Source organism: Coccidioides immitis, assembly GCF_000149335.2.
Source record: "Coccidioides immitis RS genomic scaffold supercont3.3, whole genome shotgun sequence".
NCBI classification, from domain to species: Eukaryota; Fungi; Ascomycota; class Eurotiomycetes; order Onygenales; family Onygenaceae; genus Coccidioides; species Coccidioides immitis.
The window spans coordinates 1465517-1487614 of NW_004504308.1; the positions used below are offsets into that span (position 1 = coordinate 1465517).

The following is a 22098-nucleotide window of genomic DNA, read 5'->3' on the forward strand; positions in this document are numbered from 1 at the left end:
GCTTCTCATCCCACAATCCTTTGGATGAGAGGAGGGAGAGCATGCACATCTATGGAGTTCACATTTCATGGTTCCTGTAGCTTCTGCATATGGTTAGTAGTCTTATAGGTCCTTCCAAGAGGTTCTGAGCCCTTCTTTAGGAATCTTTGAAGGCTTTGGAGTTGCCAAAAGAGGAAAAACCCTTGATGGAATGATGGACATTCACCTGAAGAGCTCCTCAGCTCCAACCCCCAATCCAACCTCCAGAAATATGAGTCCAGCAGGACATATGGAGAATGCTAGCACCAATGTGGGTGCACATTCACAGCCAGCAGGCATCACACAGTGAGTTGGCTTTCTACAGGGTGGCATTGCAGGCCATCAGTTCAGAGAAACAACTCCCCAAATCAAAAGAAATTTCAATATAGCAGACAAAATGATTACATATATCACTGGAACAACAATTCAGTCAATCCTCATGCTACAAGGCAAGAAAAATGTGAATACTTGGTTAAACATTGTCAGGTTGCAGCTAAACCACTATAGCTGGGGGATTCTATATGATGCAGTGGTGCCAGAGCCTACAGAGGTAGGCTGGTATTCAGGACTGGGACAGGATCCCATTTCTCATTAAAACCTGCTCCTGGTCCTGAATTTAGAAACAGCTGGGATCCCAAATATGAAATCTCAGTCCCATGTCCCATCCCACTCAAGAGCTTGAGATCCTGTTCCCATTCCTATTCCAGAAATTATTTCCTGGTCCCATTCTCAAATAGAAAATTATGTCCCATATCCCATTTCAGCAGAGATGGTAGACTCCCATTTCCCATTCCAGCCAGATCTATAGTGGGACTGGAATGGGACCAGAATTTCCAGTCCCATCATGTTAAATTCATAGGGAAGAGTCAAACTGATCAAATTTTGTGTGAACCATTATCAAATTTTGTTACTTTTTTGATGAAGGCAGAACCCATAGAAAAATCAATTTGATTGTCAAAAGAAACAAAGTATTAAAACTAACTAATGGTCAAAGCCAGCAAATAAACAGAAACTGTCTAAGTGGCAAGTTAATCATCATTATCATCATCTTTATCATTATCATCATTCTCCTTCTTCCCCTTCTTCTTCTTCTTCCACTTCTTCTTCTTCTTCTTCTCCTTCTTCTCCTCCTGCTTCTCCAGAACCAGCTTTGTGAACCAGACAGGAGCTCTAATACCTGTCATTTGATGGGTGGAGACCCTGATGGTGCTGGGGGAAGGCAGGAAGGCAGTAATGGGCAGTGGTGGTGGTGGTGAAGTGGTGGCAGTGGTAGTTGGCAGGGGAGGAGCAGCACACAGGTGACAGATAGTGACAGCAGAGGTGGAGTGATCAGATGCATCAATCAGACTGAAATAGTTTGATCTGATTTTAGCACTGATGTCAAGAACAAGCTTTATATTGTTGGTGTTGACTGTAATGTGCTTACAGTGTGCCATTGCCATAACAGAGCCTATATTACTCAGTATAATTATTGGTGCTATTGCTAAGAGTGACTTACACTCAAACAGAGCACACAAGATTGCTTCAGTCACCTTCTAAAATGACTTAATGGCAGTATGTTGCCAGTAATATTTATGTTCTTGGTGACAGGACAAAGTAATTTCCTGAACCAATTGCTGAAATAGGGCCACCAGCAAGATTAGCTTAGTAGAGCTCTGAAAGTAGCAGATTTTCTTGATGGTACCTATTTTCACCAATTAGTATCAAGACCATTACCAAAAATTGTTACTTTTTGACATATGAGTGCCAGCCTTCCAATTTTGAACAGGGGGGTGGGAATGGGGATTCTCCTGATCAAAGTTGGCCAGATCAACATCTTTATTGACTTTATGCCAATTGCTCTTCTTCAGAGCCCATTCTTTTAATGCAGTCTTGTGCTGCTCCTCTCCAGCTATGCAAAATGGACATGCATGAGGAAAACTAACATCTTGTTAGTAAACAATGTGTGTCAGAGCAGTATTCTGCAAGCACTTATCTCTTAACATAACTTATTTTGTCACAGTATATGTTCATTGTACATATAGATGTTGAAGTGCAGTAAATAAAAAGGTGGTGGAGAGAGGGAGGAGAATTGTCAATGTTAGCCCTGAAGAGAAAGAAGAAGAAGAGAAAGAGAAAGAGAAGAGAAAAGAGACTGACCTGATGTTATTATTCTGTAGCCAGCATAGCAACAATATGTTGATCTTGTCCATAGCAACATGTCTGTAGAATGTAAACAATGTGTATAGTAACCATTCTACAGTACTTGATCAATACACTTTATAATCCCATTATTCTGTAGCTAGCATAGCAACAATGCATTGAGCTTGCCCATAGCAATGTGCCTGTAGAATATAAACAATGTGTATAGTAACCATTCTATACAAGTACTTGGTCAATATACTCTATAATCTTATTATTCTGTAGCCAGCAATTTAAGTCATTGCATACAATTGTAAAGATGGGGCCAAAACAATATTCAATAAGAGAGAAGACCTGTACAGCATGAGAGCACCACCAGGCCTTGAAAGGCCATCAAAAAGACATATTCAAGACAGGAGAGGCAGATTACAAGATATGCTATAATATGCTGAAGAGAATTCAAGCAAAACATGAGTAGTATGCACTCTCAGTAGTTTGCATTGAATTATATTAACATTCATTACAGGCAGAATAGCAGTAAGAAGAATTGCAAGATGATTAAAGATAAAGCTATTGAAGAGTTGATGGCCAAGTAATTTGTCAAGAGCAAGTTAAAGAAGTACCATGAGTACCAGCTCATGGTCTCTCAGCAAAAGAAGAGGGAGAAAGAGAAGAAGTATTGTCAAGAAGAGACTACAGAGACTGAGAATGAAGTTCAGCAGAAAAAGAAGATAGAATCCAAAAGTAACAAAATTTGGTAACAGTTCTGACATATTTAGGCCAAAACAAGCTAGGCACAGCATTCTATTGCTGCATATAGAGAGGCCTGATTCTACCAAATGATAGTCAGACTTGAGATCAAGATCATGGCCCATAATCATGATTGTCTTGCGGCAGTCAGTATATCAAGAGAGAGGATTAAGAAGAAGATGAGAGGATTTCTGGGTCAATTACAGAGTCCAAGTGAAGACAACAACAGCTTACCTGCTTCAGAGAAGATGGAGAAAGATGATTTTGAGATTGTGATGTTCTCTAATAAGAATAATGAGGAGAATAATGAGACAGAGAATAATTGAATTATTGATGTCTAGAGGAGAAAGTTAGGTTTGTAGTTCTTTTTTTATATTAATTTGAGAATGAGGTGCCATTAAATTGGCAAAATATTTTATTTTCCTGAAGAAGAATGTTCCATTTTGTAGAAGAAGAAAATTTTGTAGTTGGTTGCTGTACTTACAGAGTAAAATAAGGCTAATTATCTAGAGATTGTCAAATTTTGTGTGGGCTCTGACCACATTTTGTTACTTTTTTGGCTAAGGCAGAACTTAGAGAAAAATCAATTTAATTGTGAAAAAAAAAAAAAAAAAGAAAAATCTAATAGCTGAAGCCAGCAAACAAGCAAAATCTACAGAGATTTCTTCAGAATTAACTATAGTTCAACATGGAAAAAAACAATTTGTATTATGGAAGAAGCTGCATTATAAGTTGTTTGTTACTTGGTGGTTGACTACTGAAGCTGCTCAGTTGATTAATGATAAGAAGCATGGTGACCCCAACTGGAAGGCAAAGCAATGCTATTCTGATTTTTGATCAAAATTTGATCAGGTGGCAGAGCATTCTAAAAGCACTCCAGAAGTGATTTGCAAGCATTGCTAAATCTTTCTCAGTTATTCAAGCTTTTCTCAAAACAGCACAAGTGGTCTGAAGAAGCATTTAATAAGCAAAAATTGTACAAAAACTGGTGACAGACAGGATAACACTCTGGTTAACATGATAGTAGGTCATGGATTCTAATTTCTCAAATGTAATGAATTTTAGTAACAGTTCTGGTGTCTTAGCAACAGTTTCTGAAGCATTCTTAAACAGATTCAGATCTATCTGTTTCTGAATGCAATCAAGATAATTTTCTCTGACAGCTTGTGCAAATATTAATATTCTTGAATCTCTCATTTTATGCTATTAAGAATCCAGCATTCTATACATTAATAACCATACTCAATCCTGCAATGGCTTTACAGATACCCACATGAGAAATATTATATCAGATTATGAATGATATGTACAATCAGCTATTTCAAAATCTTCTCTTTAACCATGACCCAACAACCAAGATATCTCTAGCAGTAGATAGTTGGACAAGTCCCAATAATCTTGTCTTTATGGCAATTAATGATGATTATATTACAAAGAATTGGAAGTACTGTGAGCATTTACTAGGTTTTGAAAGTTTAGAGGATGCTTATACTGGCAAGAATATGACAGAGATTCTCTAATAATTACTAGCAGCATGAAGACTTGAGAGTAATCTTCTTGTAATTACAAGTAACAATGTGTCAAACAATAATACCATGCAAGCACATCTTACACATCAGTTGAGGCCAGCATTGCAGCAGTTGAACAAGACAACTGATTGAGATGCAGAGAGTGAGATAATACTCTGTCTTGCTTATGTAATTTAACTTGTGGTTCAAGAGCTGGTTTGCAATCTCAAGATTCAGCCAGATAATGATGCTCTACCCACTATCTTTAATGAGAGCTTAATTACTGATAATCTAGCATCAACAGACACATTTGCAAATACTCTTAGAAAGGTAATGAAATTTGGTAATGGTCTTGATATACTTGAGTTGATTTACTAATCTTTGCTTGACAATAGATTTGTCTTGTTGCCAATGCAATCAATACTTCTCCCTCACTTGCTGCACATTTCCAAGAATATCAACAAGAGAACCAGTGCAAGATGATTCAAGATGTTCACACAAGATGGAATTCCATCTATAAGATGTGTATTTGTGCCTTGTTGCTTTGACAAGCTGTAGACTCATGAATCCAGAACTCATCACCAAAATATTAAAGACTTTGCTTATTGGATCATGACTGAAAGCAGCTAGAGTATATGATTGAACTGTTGCAGCCATTCAGTTGATTTACCAAGATACTGTCCAAAACAACAGGCTCAATAATTCATCTGGCATAAGTAATATACAGTCATCTTTTCCAGTATTTAGAAAGAGAGAAGGACAAGATCCAACAGTTAACAACAAGAGAGAACATTCAAGAAGCTATCAAAGCTGCCAACTTGAAATTCCAGAAATACTATAGTGATACTGAGCATCTAAAGAGTGAGCTGCTAGCTGTAGCTGCTGCCCTCCATCCATCACATCATATAAGAGCATATGATTCAGAGAATTGGACCAGTAATGAGTGTGAAACATACTAATAAAATATTTTGAGATTTTACAAAAACCATTATGAGAAATATGAACAGCCAAGAGAAGTAATACTTGATGTAAATAATATATGTTTGTTATAAGTATTATTCTGATTTCTTCTCTGCTAACTTCTCTAGAATATTGAGCAAATGATTTTTGAGAGATCTCATTAAAGATAAGCAAATTTCCAAAATGAAATGGAGTGATATTTAAATGACAAGAATTTGACATCATCTCAAGCTCCAATTCTGGAATAGTGGAGAATGCTAGAGTCTGATTTTCCAACTGTTGCTCAGATAGCAAGAAATATTCTGACTATATCTTTAACAGAGATTGGGATAGAACAGGTTTTCAATGTTGCTCAGAATACATGTCATTATCAATAATTACAGCTTCATGCATCTATAATTAAGAAGATTATGCTGCTTAAACATGAAGATAAGATGCATATGCTGGATGAAGCACTCATATTACATGAGAAGTTGGTCAAGAAAGTCATTCAAGATAATCAAGATGATCAAGATACTCCAGAGATTGTACAGAAAGAAATTGCAAGCCTGCTAAATCCACTACTTAATCCAGATGAGAAACAGAAAATACATTAACATTATCAATAGATAGACTTAAGTAGCTAATAGCTTGCAATATGATTCAATTATGTAAAGAGCATTACCAAATTTCAGTACTTTTCCAAAGTTAAATAAATTAATAAAATTATGTTAGGACCATTACCAAATTTCATTACTTTTTGACAACATAAATGAAACTGGGGTTTCCAGTCCCATTCTACACTTTACTGGTCCCATTCCATATATAATATTGAAATCCTGGTCCTATTCTATTTTGTCATGTCAGGTTCTGGGCCTATTCTACTAGCTAGATTTTGATTCTGATCCCAATCCCATCTCAATTTCAGTTCCCACAGAACTGTCCCAATATGCTGTTAAACAATCCAGTCCCATTCCATTAAGCTGAGCTTCAACCTGATCCCATTCTCAGGACAGGAATTGGGATGGAAATCTGGGACCAGAACAGGAAATTCCAGAACTGGATACCACTCTATTCAAAAGGTTCTTGCCAAATTCTACATGAGTGACTCAATAATCCAGACCATCTCTATGGCAGAAGGAGTATGGCTTATACAGAAGTCTGAGCCTAGTTCAGTAGTTGCTGAAAGCATTATGAACTGGCTGCAACAGCTTCTTGAAGCTCTCAATTGGCTCTTGATAAAGAGCTGCCCTGATATTATATTAGCTGTCAACAAACTCCAACAATTTGCTATAAAGCCAATACTAGAGCACCTAGGATATAGCAAACAAATACTGTGTTATTTGAAAGAATCTCCCATGCTAGATCTAACTGTTGAAGGCACCCTGAAGCCTGGAATCCCAAAATTACAAGTCTATATAGATGCTAGTCATCAAGACTGCAAGGAAGGATGCTCAACAGAAGCATATGTATTATTTTATATGGGAACTCCCATTGCATGGAGCTCAAAATGCCAAAAGATTGTTGCACTGTCAAGTACAGTAGCAGAATTTTGTGCTCTTGATTCTGCTGTGAAGGAAGCACTCTGTATTCAGAAGCTCTTACAAGATCTTGATCTTCTAGCAAAAGCTCTGATTCCTATATATATGGATAGTGTGAACACTATAGCACTAGCTCACAAGCTGACATACACACTGGCCACCAGGTGGATAGATACACATTGGTTCTTTGTGAAGGAGCTTCTCAAAGAGGAAAGGGTGAAGCTCTACCATATACCAGGAACAGAGAATCCAGCAGACAGCTTGATAAAGCCACTTGGAAAACAAAAATTTAAAGAATTCTTACAGATGTTGAATCTCAACAACATGGATCCTACATTCACACTTACTTGATTAGGATGACACAAACACCAGTGGAAGTGGCATAACCTACCACAACATTACACCAGCAACAGATTTGGAGCTCAACCTCCAATTTGGACTTCCACTTACCATTTACTAAGAAATATTCCACTCATTTGGTTATTGAATCAGCTTGGATTCTGGATTTGTTGGATTTATGTATTTAGAAATTTGTCTTCTTCCAGTACTTGCTGGAGCCTAGGGGGCGGTGTCAAGACACTAGTCTCTATGTAGTTAGTCTCCAGCTTAGCGGCTCGGATCTTCTTTGATCCAATGCAGAGTTTTTTGTCTTGCTTCTGATCTCACAATCTTTTGAATGGGAGGAGAGCGAGAGCAGGCACATCTATTGAGTTCACGTTCTGTGGTTCCTATAGCTTCCACATATGGTTAGTAGCCTCGTAGGTCCTTCCGAGACATCGCCCCTTTGGGAGGCGAGCAGGGATAATGACCATGGTACCCCATGGGAACTATCAGTTCTATGGAATCAACTCTTATGCAGGCATTGGTGATGTTCAAATATATATACTGGTGATTTTCCCCTTCAAACCAGCAGGTTACTTGACCCTTAACCCCCAGGACTATCAACCCCACATTCTGACAGTACACAGACATTCAGCCACACTCTACATTATTGATTAAACACTGCTAAGAGCAGCAATAGATAGGTAAGGTGAGAGCTATTATTGTCACGGGCTTTGCTAAAGAATGAGTTAGACTATCAGCAATGGCGACCCCAAAACAGATTTATTTTATTCCTGACTCTGATCCCACATCCATGGCTCCCTCTACAGGATTAGGCCCTGCCAATATTTTTCATGTTTTCTGATTCAAGGATGGCTGGCTTACTGTTGCTGCAATAGAGCCTCAGGTTTCTGGAGTTCAGAATATATCTGTAGAATTTTCCTGTGATATAGAAAGCTTCCTCTATGCCACAGCAGTTGCACAGTGTACCTCTCTGGACACCAAGACAGCATATTTGTGGATTATCAGTGACTGAGATATGGGGGAACAATTCAAATCAATCTGTAAGGCTCGAGATGCAGTGATAATTGACCATCTGGAGGCTGTGGTGGTAGAGTGGTAGAAGATTATGACTACCCTGGATGAAATAGAGTGTCAGGCACCCAAATCACCTGTGAAATGCTTATGTGGTAGTTTGCATTTACTAGAAAAGGCTCTATATTGTATCCACAACATCATTCAAAGGGGTATCACCAAACATCCTGAGTGCTGGAGAGTGATTCTTGATGTTCCTCTGCCTGCAGTTGCTGATTGTGTTGGGAGAATTCAAATTTTTCTAACTGACCCATCATGGCCCAAGACTCCTGGCAATATTCAACATTCAATGGTGCCACTTAAGCTTGTTAGAGAAGGTGCAAGGAGGAAATGAGAGAGCTTAAAGCAAGGCTTGCATGCCTCAGGGCAAGACAGCATTCTCACAGCACAAGGCCTATCCTGGTATGCACTCTCAGGTCCACTGCTAGAATTCTCTACTCACTGCTTTTTTAGACTGAGAGGTCTACTGTGTACCAGAGCCTGCTTCATCTATGCTTGATTCTCTGCAGGTGCAACTATCCTGTTGTCTGCAGGCTTTAAAAAGAGATGGATGTGGTCTTCTGGCAGCACAGTGACTGGAAAGAGAGATACAGACAACTTAATCATCTCTTGGATGATGACTACAAAGATCTTGCTTGCACTCTGAGGGACTTTGCTTCATTTGAAAACATTGAATTGACAGGCAAGAAAGTGAAGAATCAGGTTATGGGTCTGATGGCAAAACTCAAGGCAAGTGCAGGTGAGATAACTCATGAAAATGAATCCACTTCCTGAGTGAGTGATGAGTTCAGCATTCATGCAAACATCATGCTACTCTGCGCCCCCATTGGAATATTTGCTATTGTTCCAGAGCTAGAAGATGATGTACTTTACAGGACAGATCCCAAAGATCATGCCACTGAGCTCAGCCAGTCACCTCTGTATCAGAACATGGCTGTTACTGCAAAAAGCACAAAAAATGAGCTTGCTAGCATTATCTTCTCTCTGGAGCTGCAACATCTTTCCATCCAAACAGCAAAAGATGGTCTGTCAGTTGGCTCTCACAGTTGGCAGAGGCTTCTTAAAAGGTCCAGCTACAACAGTATTGACAACACCAACAAGGAAAAATGACAGAGATAAAGGGGCAAAGAGGCCATTGATAGATGCAGCAAATCTCAATCTGAATCTGACTAGGCTCTATTCCAAGGGAGGGAATGGCTCAGGCCCAGGATTTTATTATGATATGTAATATATTTGTGTTCCACATCTTGTTCCAGCCTTTAATACTGACACTTCCAAAACAGCCCCTGACTATACCTAAGACACTACAATCAAAAACAGTTCCCACCATCACTGCAAAACTTTCCCATGAACACACTAGTGTTTTCTCTGTTCACAAGACAGCCTGCCTGCTAGCCAGTCTTTGGTTTGGCCTCTGTGGCTTTCCAGCACTGTGAGATGACTTCTTCCATTTTGTCAAGTGACATCCCAGGCAAATGGCTGTTCTCCCTGCATTCCCCTATGATGGCACAATTAGAATGAGATAACTCAGTTTTATTTTCACATACTACACTGGTTTTTTGTGTGTTTCCTAAGTCAGGTTAGTCCTCTCATTACATGAAAGGGCAAAGGAAAGGCAAACTTACTCCTTGATAATTCTTGGAGGATATTGTCTCTTTGTTGTCTGATATGCTTTTTATCTATTGGGCTTAGCTCTCTGGCCCTCTCAATCAGCTCATGGCTGGGTTCAGAAATATTGTCAAGGGTATGATAGATGCTGAGGCTCTGTTTGGCCTACTGCACCAGAAGCCAACTATCATCAATAAGTCTGGTGCTCAAGAGCTGGTTTACAAAGAGGGACAGGTAGCATTCCAGAATGTCAAATATGATCCCAGAAGAAAGGTCTTAAAAGATCTGAATTTTGAAGCCTTTCCAAACTGGATTACAGCCATTGTTGGAAAATCTGGAAAAGGAAAATCAACAATTCTAGGTTTGCTCCTCCAATTTTACAATCCAACAGCTGGAACTATCTATATTGATGGGCAGGATATCTCCAAAGTCACTCTTGATAGTCTGATAGCAACACTCAGCATTGTTCTTCAGAGCCCAGAGCTCTTCAGTAACATGATCATGGCCAATGTTTGCTTTGGGAGGCTGGATGCCACTAATGAGGAGGTCATAGATGCATGCAAAGCTGCTGCCATTCATGATAAGATTATGAGTTTCCCTGATTGCTACAATACTGTCATGGGAGACAGTGGGCCAAGCCTGTCACACAGGGAACAGCAGCATGTTGCAATAGCACAGGTGATTCTTAAGAATCCAAAGATTGTTCTTCTGGATGAAGTCACTGCCAGCTTGGACAGTGAGATAAAATCACAAGTTCAGCAGGGTCTGCAGCAGCTCTTGACTGGTCAGACCACAATAATCATTGCATAAGTATTTCTCAAGATGGCATAGTGTTGCTGCTAACTATTCTCACAGGCACTGCCTTTCTACCATCAAGAAGGCAGACCAGATACTTGTAGTAGGTGACAGCAAGATTATAAAAAGGGGTATACATACAGAGCTTTTGAGATGTAACAGCTATTATTGCCATCTTTGTGATTTGCAAGACCTTTCTACTTTAGATAAAGAGGAACTGTCAAGCACAAGCTCATGAGAGAGTCTGATTTGCCAAAGAATATCACAGGCCAATGGGGATCAGAATGACAAGATAGATTTACTGTTGTATGTAGTGATAATTGTGATGGTGCAAGGTCCTAATTTCCTAGAGTGGCCTAGCACCACTATGCCAATTCAGATATAGTGTTGTCTTGGTGTCTGTGGCAAGGGAACTTTGTCTTGGGCTTTCTTGCCTAATACCTGTAACTGTCTTCCTATTTTGTCTTTCTCGGCCACTATATATAAAGTCTGAAATGAGCTGAATGGCTAGAGCAAGTCAGGCACTAGAATGAGTGAATGTCAGTGAGTGAATGACTAGTAACATTCTGTAGATGTAGGATGAGTAAATGGCTAAAATGAGTGAATGACTAGGCTGAGTGAATGACTAGGATGAGCAAATGGCTGGGACAAGTAAATGACTAGGACAAGTGAATGACTAGGGATAGTGGAATACTGAGTGAATGGTAGAGATGATCACCTATGTTCCTTTTGGATGATTGTGGACAAGGTGACAATTAAGAACAGGTTAATGATAGGGGCTATTCTGTCAACTGCTTGTTCTGCTTGCATCTCTATTCACTTGATCTAGTTGCTCTCAGATGGTGAATGCGCGGACTGAAATGTTGGTGTCTGATGGAGGACTCATATGCTTGTCATTCACTAAGCTACCTAAAGGGGAATCTTGGCTAATCTATGTGGGTCATGTGAGTGAGGTGCTAGTTGGATTATCTAACACTGTGCCTGCCCTTTCAATTCTCCCTTTCTGGGCTTAGGGTCTTGGCACTTCTCCAAAGGCTTCTGGTTTGCCAGGGCTGCCTCTTCAAGCAACTCTCTCAATATTCTGTGGCAGCTCATGTTGCAGGTATGACAAAATTATTGCAAGCCAAAATTCAGGAGCAAAACAAGCATGCAAGACTTGCAGTTCTTCCAAGAGAACTAATATGTGAAATTGCAGCATACCTTCAGCCCCAGAATTACTATGTCTTCAGCCAATGCTGTTGTGAAATTTACAGTTTAACTCAGAATTATGCTTGTGCTTGCATTGCTGTTCAGGTACTACCTCCCTGCCTGATATTATTAGAAGTAATGCTGACTTCCTCCTAGGCACACATTCCTCATACTCTTGACACAAAGTTGGTGGATCAAAAGCAAATCAGCTTTTATGATGCCATACACTGTACTGTTTTTAGAATGAATGCCATGGATACAGGCTGCCTCTATTTTGTGGGTCAGATTGACAATATAATCAGATTTCATATGAAAGATGGTGTTCTCTGCTACCAAGACACCAGTAGTATTGGTGTGATGGATATCTCCCTGGATCACATCAAACATCTTTCTCTGGAGACTGGTCCCTGCCAATATGAGCTTCTGCATTATAGCAGTGGCTTTATATCCTATCTGAGCTTTTCAGAGTCATGCTCTCTCCTTGCACTTAATATCATTAATATCTACTCCAACATCTCATGGGTTAAAACACTTCTGTCTACCCAACACCCTACTTTCATCTGAAATGATTGCACACTGCTTGTGTATGGCTATCAGCTAGAGGCTGCGGGTACCAGAGAGTAGTACATACAAGCCATCAGGTTAGATACTAGCAAAATCATCCCCAAAATGCCAGTCCAACTCCACAACTTCTTGAGCTTTGATATTGAGAAAGATATCTGTTTTGAGGTTCAAGATGGGTGCCTTCATGCTGTTTCAATTGGAATGCTACCTGGCAGCCAGACATCCTGGTATACATACCTTGTCTTACCAGCAAGCAAGAAAGTCTCTCCAAGGTGGACAATATATCAACATCCACCAATGGTAAATGAGCTTTACTCAGACAGTTTAAGGCTCATGGCTGACTGCATCACCAGAAAACTTCTTATTGTGGAGAATTGCCATACAAAGCAGAACTATGTTCACTGGAGCAACAAACACTATCTCCAGCAACTGGACAGGGAAGATGAGGATGGCTTGTGGTGAGAGGGGTTCCCTGAATCTGATATGCTGTTACAGGAGGATGGGCTTTGGGCAACTCTTTAGCCTAAATCTTCAATTTCAGACTCCAGTAATTGGATGGCATGGCTACAAGAGTTTGGTACTCTAGATTCTATGTTTGTTGAGTTTTCAGACTGCAAGGAGTTTGACTTTTATTTATTGATTAAGACACAGTGGGGGAACACAATATATTGGCAACCCAAGAGTGTCATTGTGGAAATCAAATCACCAGAACACTTGTACATGAACAATAGGAACTGTGTTTTGTTAACTGATAGAAGGAGACTTGTTGTGCTGAGCTTTGATCCAGCAAGTCCAGGCCTCAAAAGGTGGTGTGCTAAGGTGATATTCTACTGGTGAAACATGTAGATACAGGAAAACTTACAGCAGCTCATCCCCTCTTGAACCATAATAGCTGGGAAAATGCCATGGTCTTCCAAAAAAGGAACAACTTGCAGATGGAGATGGTCTTGTTTGAGATGTTCATCAAGGCCATCCCAGTTAATATTTGGATATCCGCGCTCCATTCATTTCTGGGCAGTCTCCATCTGGTGAGCTCTGCAGAGTGAGAGGATGATGGCAGAAGAAATATGAGTGGATGTGTGAATAATCTCAGCCCCATTGCAGTCACTGGGCACTGACCTCAGAAGGCAGAAGTCATTGGAAGAACATCAGACCACTTGGAGTTGACAGAGAGCCCTAATCAATCCAATCAGTCAAGAGGATGGCAAACCAGCCACTGCTGCAGAATTATGGCTCTTGGTTTGATTGGCTGAGAGACAATGGGGTAGTGCCATGTGAAGGGTTTTGTGGGATGTGATGCCTGCACAAAGGATGATAGAACAAATAAGATAAGCCTGAGTGGTCCCCAAATCCTTGCCTGAGGTCTTCAGATCAGGCAATCATGCATGCCAGCATGTTCCTTCTTACTCAATTGGTTGATCTGTTCTGACTCTCTGCAGGATGTACTGGCATCAAAGGACAGACAGAAACAGGAGGATTGCTCCAACAACCATAAAAATGAGATCAGTTCCTCATTCCTCTCAAGATACTTTCCTCTTGAAGTTGCAGAGCTGAGGGTCAAATTGTTCTGATACAGCAAACCCATTCCATGTGTAAGGGATCTGTATCCATTCCCTAATTTTGCCTGGATGCTAATCCGCCCCCACTTCTCTAGGTAAAATAAAATGGCTTCTCAGACTACCAGAACTCTCTCTGATAATATCAGTACTGAGCTTCAAGCAAAACTTAAGGAGCAAGAGCAACTCCAACAACAGGCACTTAAGCTTGAAGACTATAAAATCTCTGAAAGAATAGGATGCAAACTTAAAGCTACTCTTCTCCAGTGCAAAACATTTGTGGGACTTGTGCCACCACACTGAAACAATGTTCACTGATGAGGAAATACAAAGGCATCAGGTGGAATTGGAAGATATTAAGGAAAGGATTCTTGTTTTACAACAAGCTATCACATTGCTATCACAGCAAGGCTGAAGAGAAAAGGTACTAGGTGAGCATTACACATTATTGCTGCTGTCTAACCATAATGCAGCAGACAGAGACACTGACACCAACTAGCAACCAATACCACCAATGAGGGAGGAAAGGAACAACACTCTCAACATCAAAGTGCTCTCATATTTACTGTAGAGCAGCGGGCTCATGTTTCACAGATGGGAGGTCTTGTTTCTTCAGTTTGGCTAGCTCGGGTGCAATTGGTTCTAATCCTGCTGCTTCCAATTCCTGCTTGAAAGCCTCAAATTTGGATATTTTTTTCTGTAGTTCTTCCACTAGTGGCTTCTGCAGAGGAAGCTTGAAGAAGTTCTTTACTCTCTTGCTGCTGTCTTCACCATAGTATGCCTGATCTAACAGGTTCCAGTAGACATTCCCCAAATAGCATGGTTTCAAGAGTGTGTACGCGATAAACATCTTCTTTGGCAGGAGGTTTGTTGTCAAGTGTTGAGCTATAGAAAGAGTATATTTATACCTCTTCTCTGGGTTATAGTATCTGTCTTCTCTTTCTATTGTAGCTTGCTCAAAGCAGGAAGCCTGTACTATAAAACTATAGTCATAGAGCTTTCTTGTGGCAGCCGGCAGCTCCTGGCCAGTAATCCAAGATAGCAGGACAAACATTTGTAGCAGAACTGTGTGACTCCACTCCCAATTGATGACTGAGATGATGTTCAGATCATCATCCATAAAGATATTGGGCAGGAGGGCAAAAATCCCCATGCATAAGAATGAATGGCCTGTGGTTGTCTTCTTGATTGACCCATTCCATCATGATGCCTTGGGATGCAAATATGCTGTATAAATAATTCTGTGCATCCTTCTCATTGAGGATACTATCTCTCCTGTGGTAAAAGTCATTGAAAACTAATTTTAGAACAGCATAGATGTAATTGATGGTGGAATTATAGGTTTAGCAGGCAGGAATGATCTCTGAGCTGTTCATCCTGCTGAGTTCCTGGTTATTCAGCTTAATGATGAGAGGGTGATTATGATCAAATACTCACTTTTCATTATTGCCATCAAGTATGAAAGCCCTGATGTGATCAAATTGCTGGTGATAAAGTTGAATATAGATGTCAGCAAGCTGGTTGAGCAGATGCAACCTCAGCTCATCTGAAAGGCACAGCACATCAATTTCATAAAGAGTCTTGCCAGTAATGTACTCAACAGTCATGAAGAGAAGGCCAAGAACATTATCTTGATAGATGAAATATCTGAAAAGATGTAGAATAGAAATGGTGATCTTCTGAGAAATGTACCTATATAGCAGAACAGTGTTGTTAGAGTCTGTTAACAAGCAGAAATATACTGAGTTTCTTACTTTATTATTGCTATCTTGCCTTGCATCTTCTTCTCAGAGAAGGCAAGATGTGGGAGCAGAGAAATTTGGATCATCTATTGTTCAGCACTCTGGGTAGGCTCAATATTAGCACTCTGGTCAGCTATGTTCATGAAAATAACTGGAAAGCAGATATTATAGCTCCATTTCATTGGAGCTGAGAAGATCCAGCATGGCTTCTTCTCAGAGTGCAAGAAAGAAGCTAGCTTGCAGATAGAAGATAGCTTGACCAGTCTGATGAACTTCTCAACCTTATTATTGAGATGATGACAGGTGAGTTGATTCATAATACTAAAGAACAAGAAATTAATGTGTCAGCAACAACTGTCTCTCAAGATCTGCTGGGCAGAAGCTGTCAAGAAGAGCTCAGGACAGAAAAACATTACTCTCTGAAAAGAATATGGCAACAGAGCTTTGCATTGCTTTCTCATCAGGGTCTGAGAAATAACTGAATAAGCTTTTTGAAATAGTGAAATTTTATTGTTGAAGATTGGGTATCTTCTCTCATTCAAGAAGACATGATTGCTAACATATATTAATATAAAGTAGGACATTCATATTGAAACTCCCCCTCTCTCTTTCTGGGTCTCATGAAATAAGTCATCCATGCACCACAAAGAACCATATAATGTAATGATAAACAGTCTTCATTCATAACAACAGAAGGCTTAACCAATATTCTGCCTTGCTAGAATTCTCTCAACTATACAAATGTAGTGTCATACTTAATTCAGATTGTGTTGGTGACACTAACTGAAGTTCTTTACCTAACTTTGAGAGAGCTGCATGGACTTTCTTTGTTCATGACTCAAGACAATCCAAATGTCTCTGCAGCCCTTTCACAATACTGGAAGTTTAGCTAGTTCTATACCAGAGGTTCTGTTCTGTACTCACCCTTTTAACAAGACAATCTTATGAGAAGGTTAGTTTAAAGCTTCTGATATGCAAGAAGTTGGCTTACTCAGCCTCAAGTTCTTTAATTTTATTCTCATTGCTGTAGGCAGGCTCCACTGTGGTGTATTGCTCAGAAGAAGTATGTGCAAGCTCAGAAAGACTTTTATCAAAGAGCTGGAGAGGAAGCCTGGACAAGATTGCATTCATTATAGTTGGAGATATGTCAGCCATGTTGGTATACTCTGGCTGAAGGGGCTGCTGGTTGAGACTATAATGGGAGGATGGTGTGTATGGATAGCAAGTAGCAAAGCTGGCAAAAGCTTCAAGGGCAGAATGTAGTAAAGTTTGGAGATGAGAAAAGATATTGCAGCAGAATCTGACCTTTTTATGTCTTTGAATTTTCCATGCAAACTGCCTCCAGTGGTAGCATCATGGTTCTATTTTTATTATGCCTTGGAACCTTGCATATGAACTGGCATTCTAATTGACTCCACCTCCAGCAGTAGCATCATGATCCCAACCCAACATATAGCTGACATATCAGATGGGCCTTCTGTTCAGCACCAGATGAGAAGAAGCACAGAATCTCATTCAATCAAGCCAAAGATAAAAGAGATAGGTTCTGAGAATATGTGCTAGAACTAATAGGCACCAGAAGAAAATGTCAATCAATGCAATCAAGTATCTCAGAGGCTGTGGAATTATATTGATGCTTCCCATTCAGCTCTTCTTGCTAGAGAAACAGCTACTGGCACAACAAAATATTATCAAAAATTTTACAGTGATGATGTCAAACTGCATTAGGCTGCTCAGCCATGTGTCAGAAGAGAGAATTAGGAAGCTAAAAGAGAGAGATATCTAGTGGAACTGCATATGTATGTATTAGATCTCTATAAAACTTCCTTCTCTTAACTAATATACTAGTACAGCCATGAACAAGGCCAACAGAATGATAAAGGTGCTTGGGGCCAACTCCTATAAAAAGTTTGTTCATTATCTATAAATGAAGACTCTCAAGGCCTTCTGTGTCTCTGCTGCTGCTGTAGTGGCCAGCAGCAACAGCAGTAGTGCAGGAGTGAATAAAATCATGAATACTGTAATTCTGGAGATAAATAGCATTGAGATTATTATTGACTCAAGCACTGGCAACTGCCAGAAAAGCACAGACAGCACACAGCTGTGTCCCTGGCAATGTAATATGAATGTCTGAACTGATGAGGTACCTAACACTCAAGAGACAGAAAGTTAGTAAAAGTGAACATGTGGAATCAGTAAATGGGGAATAATTACTGTAATATGAGAGATTTCAACATCAGTAGTTATTCACACAAGAGAGAGGCCAAATGGCAGTGAGGGGTATATTTGGACTAGTCTGAATAGAGAAACTAGAATCCAATTTGGTAATTTATTTTTTTTATTGTGTTTTTGAGTGAATTGAGCCTGAAAGAAGTTTGCTTGAGAGAAGCCTGCAAGCTGTGAAGTATGAAGAGTATTATGTAATACTTCTAGCTCTACAAGTCTTGCTCAGCAACTCTCTCTTCTTCTGTTAAAGAGCTTGAGTATCTATAACTGCCAGCTCTGATAGCAAACAGCACACCACTTTGCTAGAGATTTTGCATTAATATGCTTGTGTTAGAGGAGTGTCTTCTTCATTCTTGTATAGAAGCAGTGGGTCAGCACCTGCAGCTATCAGAATCTCAATAACTTGAATATAGGAAGAGGGCTATCTATTATATAGCTGATAGATTTTGAGCCTGTTGACTGCATAGTATAAAGAGGTTCTTGATTTTCCATCTTGAAGATCAGAATTAAGTTCATGGGTGATGAAAAAGCTGGTAGCTTTCAGGTTTCCTGAGGCTGCATAATGTAGCACACTCTTGCCATAGTGATCTTTGTAGCTAAGATTGATTTTATGGCAAGCAAGTATGAAGAGACTTGTGGAGTTTTGGCAGTGCCCCCATGTCTGTAGAGTATCTCTATAGATTGCTACACCAGCATCAAGCAAAACATCAAAAACATCAGGCTGACTCTTTAGTGTATTAGCTATTTCCACTTCTTGTGGAAGTGCCAGAACCTTTCTGCAGAGTAACTTGACAATTAACAATTGTTCATACTGCATAGCAATAGTTAGGGCTGTTAAGATAATGCTGTTTCTCCATGCAGCACTCATGTTATGTTCAAGAAGCCATTCAACAACATCATTGCTGTTATATTAAGCAGCTAACATCAGGGGAGTAGAGCCACTGAATTCAAAATCCATAATAACAGACTTATAGCCAGATCTTCTCTCCACAAACTCTCAAAGCTCTTTAGTACCATATCTTCCAAGCATAAGATAATATGGTTTAGACACTGGTATGCTACTGTTGTTCAAATCATCAGTCAAAATCTTCTTGAACAGTTTTATTCACTCTTCTTTAGTGATGGTGTGAAGTATGAAAGTTTTATATCTTGATCAGCTGATCCAGCTTCAGGCAGCAAGATTGAATTGTCTATTAGCATATGCCAATGCTATTACAGAATTGAAGGGTAAATTTGATAATATTATATCAAGAATTTTATTTGAAAGACAGTGCAGCTGCATCTTGCTCAGTATTAAATATGAAGAGAAAGAAAATTTCATCTGCTGGCTTATGAGTGTTGTGAGAAAGAGTCTGAGCTTGTCTGTTTCAAGCAGGCAAGTGTTAGTTATCTGTTTGTAGTATGTATTTGATGTAAACACACAAAAAGGCAGAAAGGCAGAAAGAGAGAAATCTATGAATTATTTGATCTGGTTGAAGGCTGGTCTTGGCATTCACCAAGACTCCTTTCTAATCTAGTCTGATAGATCTCTACCAATCCAATTCTTACTCTTCCAACAGCACTGACACAGCTCCACATGATGAGAATTCATGTGTTTAACAAAGACAGGGCTCCCACACTGAGGGTGAATTCAAATGAACTGAATTAAGCCATACTATTATCAGCACAATTCAATTGAGGAATCACCCTGATTGCACCCTTTATTACCAGGCACAGTCCAGGTATTATGTTGATAATGTGATTGGATACAAGAGCAGCACAATACTGCCCACTTTGTGCTCTGCTTATTGTATATCAGATGTAGCCAAATAGATAAGTAGTAATCTACAGCAAATTTCAGGGAGTTACTTTACATGATATCTGGTTTCCTATTTCTTGACACTTTGTGGCACTTCAGATTCAACTTTAGAGACTTGACTAGTTTATCCTGCTCTTCTACTATAATAAGCAAACTGGCATTATGTTGCTTGAGCATATCCATCAATTCATTTAGTCTTTTCAAGCTGGCTTCAGTATGGTGGTGTATTGAAAGAGCAATCTATCCAAAGCCTCTTGCACACTGGAATGATCTTGATATCTTTCTTGCATCTGGAGTTCTAGTAGCTCCTGGTTGAGAGCTTTGGCAGCAGATAAGATCTTCTATTGTTAGTCTGGTTAACCATCTATAATATTTTTCTTATTCTTGTCCTACTTACCTGCAAGAGCTGATTAGAATTTTCTGCCATGAGGCCCTTAATTCACAAATTCAATAATAAAGCAGGTAGACGCATCCTTTTATTTTGGAAGATTTGGGCTTGGAGTTTGCCAGAAATGTCATGAAGGCACTAAAGAGTAATTTTTAGGGAGAATGCAGAAAGTGGTGTGATGAGTGTAATATAACTGACTAAACCCACAGTACATCCAGAAGATGAAAATAACTCTAAAATCACATAATAAAAGAGAGATGCAGCAGGAACATTGTATGTACAGAGAGGTTGTTGTCCAAGGTTACTATCAACTAGATAAAATGAACAGAAAACAGCTAGAATAAATAGAAAACTCTTGCTGCCTGTCCCTCTGGATCTCACTTTTTCTTGTATTTAACTGACAAATCATGAATAGTATCTCTGATATGCTGGAGGAAAGGCTGCAGTTGCTTGATATAATTTGTCAAGCAGTTGATTTTCCTGGAGGGGTCAGTACCAAGCTGCTGGTAACAAGAAGAGAAGAAGTATTCACTCATTCTTATTCTGAAGACTGAGTTCCAGTTTAGCCACTTAGCTATTCATAATCAATATCTACTTGGTGTTCAGAGTCTGAACCTGTTCAGAGAGATCTTCAACTTTCTCAGCCACTTTTTCTAATGGTGCTTCAGAAAGATCTGAAATGAGGCCTGGAATCTCCATTTTCTCAAAAGTTTTAGCCTCATTCATGGAGAGAAGTGTGGAGTTTGTAGTGCTGTCTGAGAATGGCTCTTGGCTAAAATTGAAATCTAGATTAAGAAGAGCTGGATCCAGACAGAAAAGTGGTAAGTCTTCCTCAGAAAGTTAGCCCAGTTTCTTTGCAAGTGCTTTGAGCTGCTTCTCATCAAGTTGCTGGAGATAGTCCATTACAGGTAATATGAAGGGCATTTGGCTGTAATCAATGTAATAAAGAGGGAATTTCACAAAGAAGAAGATGATGCAATACTACATTCAGAAGGTTTGTGTACAAGTGTGTGGTGAATTTATATGCTCTTTGGTTATTTAGCTTTGGCTCAAATATGCATTTCTCTTGTTCAATTGATTCCTTAGAGTGTTTATGATAGCAAACTATAGACATTCTTTAAAAGTATCTTAGGGAAGAAGGCAAGGCAAAACAATCACTTGACATCAATAGCAAAAATATTAAAGACATAACAGTGAAAGACATACCAAAGCAGTCTAATAATTCTAACTGCAGTCTTTATCTTATGGCATATCTTGAGAAGTTCATTCAAGATCTGCATGATTTTGTCACCAAACTCTGCAAGAGTAAAATGAATGAGAATATGGACTGGCTAAGATTGAAATCTGACCTGTAGTGTCAGCATCTTAGAAGCTACTTACTGACACCAATACTCATGCTGTAAGACAATTAATGATTGATAAGAAGCTGCTGGGTATTCTTCTAGTGAATGAACCAGCTATTGAGGACTAGAAGTTACAGCATCTAGATGGTGATATGGTGGAACTCAAGATTTGATCATCCAGAATTGTCTGTTGTTTGTGATACTGAGCTTTCTCTGATATGTGCAGATCAGCCTGGGCTATCTCAAGAGATAGTTGTGAAATTTAATGTACAGAATGACAAGAATGAGAAGAAACAGAGGAAAAACACCTCATTGTTGTGTTTATTCTGTCTTATTACTGTATTTCTGATTGAAAAGCTGAGGAAGAATTTTGTTGAAATGCATTTTGTTTATGTGATGATCTGAGGGAGAAGAATGCTACACCCTTCTCACACTTCTCATGATTTACAACCTGTGCTTTAACATGGCTAGTATGTATCCTGCTATCTTGGCTTCCCATGCCACCTCTCATTTGGTAGGGAGAAGATACAATCAAGATCAGCATTAATTAAAAAATTTTAGCAAATAGTCTCTGCACTCCAATGCATGTGGGGAAAG

General features: G+C 39.4%; 7 protein-coding genes across 7 annotated transcripts; 4 read left to right on the forward strand and 3 right to left on the reverse strand.

Annotated features, from left to right (window-relative positions):
• Nucleotides 1-67: 67 nt before the first annotated feature.
• CIMG_13218 (uncharacterized protein) lies at nt 68-662 on the forward strand (the record flags this gene model as incomplete). Its single annotated transcript, XM_004444980.1, has 4 exons — nt 68-92; nt 141-289; nt 344-568; nt 639-662. 4 exons carry the CDS (start codon nt 68-70, stop codon nt 660-662), a joined length of 423 nt encoding a protein of 140 aa, XP_004445037.1.
• A 384-nt stretch (nt 663-1046) lies between these two features.
• CIMG_13219 (uncharacterized protein) lies at nt 1047-2210 on the reverse strand (the record flags this gene model as incomplete). Its single annotated transcript, XM_001241219.2, has 3 exons — nt 1047-1468; nt 1748-1938; nt 2158-2210. 3 exons carry the CDS (start codon nt 2208-2210, stop codon nt 1047-1049), a joined length of 666 nt encoding a protein of 221 aa, XP_001241220.2.
• Nucleotides 2211-9500: 7290 nt separating this feature from the next.
• Nucleotides 9501-10800, forward strand: CIMG_08380 (uncharacterized protein; the record flags this gene model as incomplete). The annotated part of the gene is made up of 3 exons (XM_001241216.2): nt 9501-9517; nt 9577-10685; nt 10757-10800. The coding sequence occupies exons 2-3, from the start codon at nt 10010-10012 to the stop codon at nt 10798-10800; spliced, it is 720 nt and encodes a 239-aa protein (XP_001241217.2). The 5' UTR covers nt 9501-9517; nt 9577-10009.
• Nucleotides 10801-11791: 991 nt separating this feature from the next.
• On the forward strand, nt 11792-13373 carry CIMG_13220 (uncharacterized protein). Its single transcript, XM_004444982.1, has 2 exons — nt 11792-11989; nt 12041-13373. The coding sequence occupies exons 1-2, from the start codon at nt 11801-11803 to the stop codon at nt 12446-12448; spliced, it is 597 nt and encodes a 198-aa protein (XP_004445039.1). The 5' UTR covers nt 11792-11800; the 3' UTR covers nt 12449-13373.
• Nucleotides 13374-14566: 1193 nt separating this feature from the next.
• CIMG_13221 (uncharacterized protein) lies at nt 14567-15784 on the reverse strand (the record flags this gene model as incomplete). The annotated part of the gene is made up of 3 exons (XM_001241214.2): nt 14567-14987; nt 15442-15696; nt 15759-15784. The coding sequence occupies 3 exons, from the start codon at nt 15782-15784 to the stop codon at nt 14567-14569; spliced, it is 702 nt and encodes a 233-aa protein (XP_001241215.2).
• A 2609-nt stretch (nt 15785-18393) lies between these two features.
• On the reverse strand, nt 18394-18840 carry CIMG_08377 (uncharacterized protein; the record flags this gene model as incomplete). The annotated part of the gene is made up of 1 exon (XM_001241213.1): nt 18394-18840. One exon carries the CDS (start codon nt 18838-18840, stop codon nt 18394-18396), a length of 447 nt encoding a protein of 148 aa, XP_001241214.1.
• A 1997-nt stretch (nt 18841-20837) lies between these two features.
• Nucleotides 20838-21513, forward strand: CIMG_13222 (uncharacterized protein; the record flags this gene model as incomplete). The annotated part of the gene is made up of 4 exons (XM_004444984.1): nt 20838-20899; nt 20948-20979; nt 21067-21088; nt 21291-21513. 4 exons carry the CDS (start codon nt 20838-20840, stop codon nt 21511-21513), a joined length of 339 nt encoding a protein of 112 aa, XP_004445041.1.
• Nucleotides 21514-22098: the final 585 nt, after the last annotated feature.